Source organism: Austrofundulus limnaeus, unplaced genomic scaffold (assembly GCF_001266775.1).
Source record: "Austrofundulus limnaeus strain Quisiro unplaced genomic scaffold, Austrofundulus_limnaeus-1.0 Scaffold339, whole genome shotgun sequence".
In the NCBI taxonomy this organism is placed as follows: domain Eukaryota; kingdom Metazoa; phylum Chordata; class Actinopteri; order Cyprinodontiformes; family Rivulidae; genus Austrofundulus; species Austrofundulus limnaeus.
The window spans coordinates 42,146-45,014 of record NW_013952741.1 but is presented as its reverse complement, the minus strand read 5'-3'; the positions used below and the strand labels follow the sequence as shown (position 1 = coordinate 45,014).

The 2,869-nt window shown below is 39.4% G+C and overlaps 1 protein-coding gene across 1 annotated transcript in view; it reads left to right on the top strand.

The window, feature by feature from the left end:
- Positions 1-2,869, top strand: part of mon1a (MON1 secretory trafficking family member A) — a 13,865-nt gene that overhangs the window by 8,102 nt on the left and 2,894 nt on the right. The window contains exon 5 of the mRNA XM_014022696.1: positions 1,854-2,001. Within this exon, the coding sequence (XP_013878150.1) occupies positions 1,854-2,001 (148 nt within the window). The remainder of the gene's footprint in view (positions 1-1,853; positions 2,002-2,869) is intronic.

The window sequence follows — 2,869 nt, the reverse complement described above, 5'->3', positions numbered from 1 at the left end:
TATAATAACTAATAAAAACTATCAAATCCACTGTAAAAACTAATTAAAACTAACTGAATTAAAAGAAAAAATGTCACAACTAAATAAAACTAAACTGTAATGAAAAATCCTAAACTATTATAACCTTGTAGTGGACACCTCAGCAAATATACCAAATATAAAGTGCAACCATTTAGACAGTGGTGGGCAGCACTAATTCAAAATTTAGTTGCACAATTTCTAAAGTGCTAGTCAAATTATTTATGTCTGCAAGTTCAAAAGCGAATATACTCAATAAAATTTAGCAGAAGCTAAATATAAAGCGCAAGTTTTTCTCTGTTTACCAAAAGATATTCCAGTWTAAATGAGACATGTCAGCTCTTRACTACTAACTAGTGGAAAGATCATTTTCTTTCACAAATTAACACATCTCGTCGCGGTATGGGGAGGTGATTTGTTGAAATATTGTAAAACTGAAGCGATGCATTCTGGGTAGGGTACAGGACAAAGAACAGGGACCCGTTCATTTCAAAATAAGAGCGTGAATTTAAACTGTTCCATGTTTCTTTATTATTGTTGTTTATTTAATATTTATTGCCGTGGTGTCCCTCAGAGAGGAGGTACCAAACTGCACAGCTGAGTGTGGTTCTGCTGATCAGAACCGCAGGTAGACCGTCACCCACCCAACTTCTTCCTGCCACGCAAAGAATTGTGGGAACAGTCTGTACTACATGAAAACCATCACACAGAAGGAAAGTCAGTCAGAGTATAAAGCTCTGTGAACACAATGCTGCCTGAGGGGTCGCTGTTTCCACACACAGTGGAGCTCCTTTTTTGTTAACAAGAGACAGCTTTCCCCTCCAGTGTTGAAGGAAAATGGTGATGAAACTTAAAAGAATTATGTGGCTACAAGACGTAAAGCTTAAGAGACGACTCTGTCTTTTCTTATATAAACTTGACGATCAAATTTGAAACATTATTTGTGATTAGCGCTGCTCAATTCTAAATTTAGAAAGCGCAAATCCGCACATCATTTGAAGAAACTGGTAAAACCCCTAAAGCGCAAAGGGGAAATTTAGGTCCGCAAGTAGCGCATATGTGCTTTAAGGCTCCCACATACTTGGGCATGCTGTGTGTGGTCCGTGAGCCACACYGACTCTGCGCATATTGTCTGCGGATGTTTGACACTTCATACTTGAGCGTTCTGACCYCCTGACAAATTCTTTATTTTCTCGCAYTTTCAGTCATGATGTCAAGGAAGAYGAGGAAGAGATAATTTGCATTTTAGCTTTAAAACAACAAAAGAAAAGAACCACCTTACCTAGGATCTGAGCTATTTCCTCCCACAAATTTGTTGCTCGCTGAAAGTCCTTGTATTCCTTTATTGATGTATCATAAAGTTTTCTAATCTCCTCCATGAGACGCTCTTCAAAATTTGACTCCATTTCCTTCACAAATGATGCCGATTCTCAACTTTATTGCCTTGGTGTCYCATCCAAAACAGTACTCGCCAGGCAGTTTATTGTGCTACACCGTGGACATAAAAACTTYATCTCTGCGCGGACCAGTCCAGTGGACATCCACTTCGAGTCCGCCTCGAGTCCGCCTTTAGGGYACTAGTGTTTACCACCGTGTTTAGATGTCATCAACTTGATATGATTTTAGTGGCTGACTGCAGATAATTTGACTTACTTATTTAAATTGCCAAGCATATTTTTCATCCATTACTTTAGATTAAGTTTCTAAAAACATATGGTTTGATCCAAGTTGAAAGTGTGAAAGAGCTCGACTCTGAAAGCTCTTGACTTTCAATACAATCATACTAAACAGGAAATGTTGTWTCATTGTCCAACCCTCATGTCTTCTTTTTCCAGTCCTGAGTTTCCCGAGGTGTACCAGTCTGATGAGGAGCAGGAGCGACTGATGGGACTGTACCAGGACCTCCACAGCAGTTTGCACCATCCAACCAGACCTCTGCGCTCCTACTATCGCTGCAGTGAAACTGAGAACCTGCTGGCTCGGGTAAAACACTCACAGTCACTTGCTCAAGTTCCTGGCTTCCTGCTAACATTAGTAACCAGATTAAAAAAAAGGAGTTTTAGTTGTTTTAACTTCACAAGATAAGCAGGTTCCATGTTGGGTTTTTTTTTCAACTCTGTAAATACAGAAACAGAAAAAGGAACATGAAGTCATCATGGAAGTAGAACTTCTGTTTTTTAGGGAAAGGTACAACTCTTGACACGTCAGTACTTCTATTCTGAATAAAACCTGGTGCATAAACACTCGTCATGATCCAATAAATAATTGTGTGCCCATAAAGACATCATATTCAAATTATTTAATAATCTCAATCTGATCAGATAATTTTCAGCATGTAACCATAGCTATTGTCCTCAGGGTAAAATAATGACTCGCTGTATTTCACCCATTAWAGATTAAAATTGAAGGTCTTCTTTTGTTGTTGCAAATAGGCCTTGGCAATAAACCGAAAGATAACCGACACCAACATTTATGACAATAACCAGCYTCTTTTTGCCCATGTCTGTATTTTCTGRATTTTAAAAATGAGGAAAAGAGAAACTTGCTTGTTTTCTGTTGCGGTCTCATTAAAGCCTCCCAGTTTGATGRAAGTTTAAACAGATGCTGCTTTCAACAAATCAGACGAACCCCCACAACCTTATCCAATCAGAGCAGCGCAGGGCGGGGCTTTCTGATGTCGGTGAAGCTGCAGGATAAACACCGGTCAGCCTGCAGCTCCTTTCCTGAGTGAACAAACCCCGTCCTCAGCACTTCGCTCCCATATTTGTCCCATATTATAGAAAAGACGAATCTCAGCTCTTAGCACCCCCCAAAACCAACTAAACAAACAAACAAAAAAAAAACACTGTTC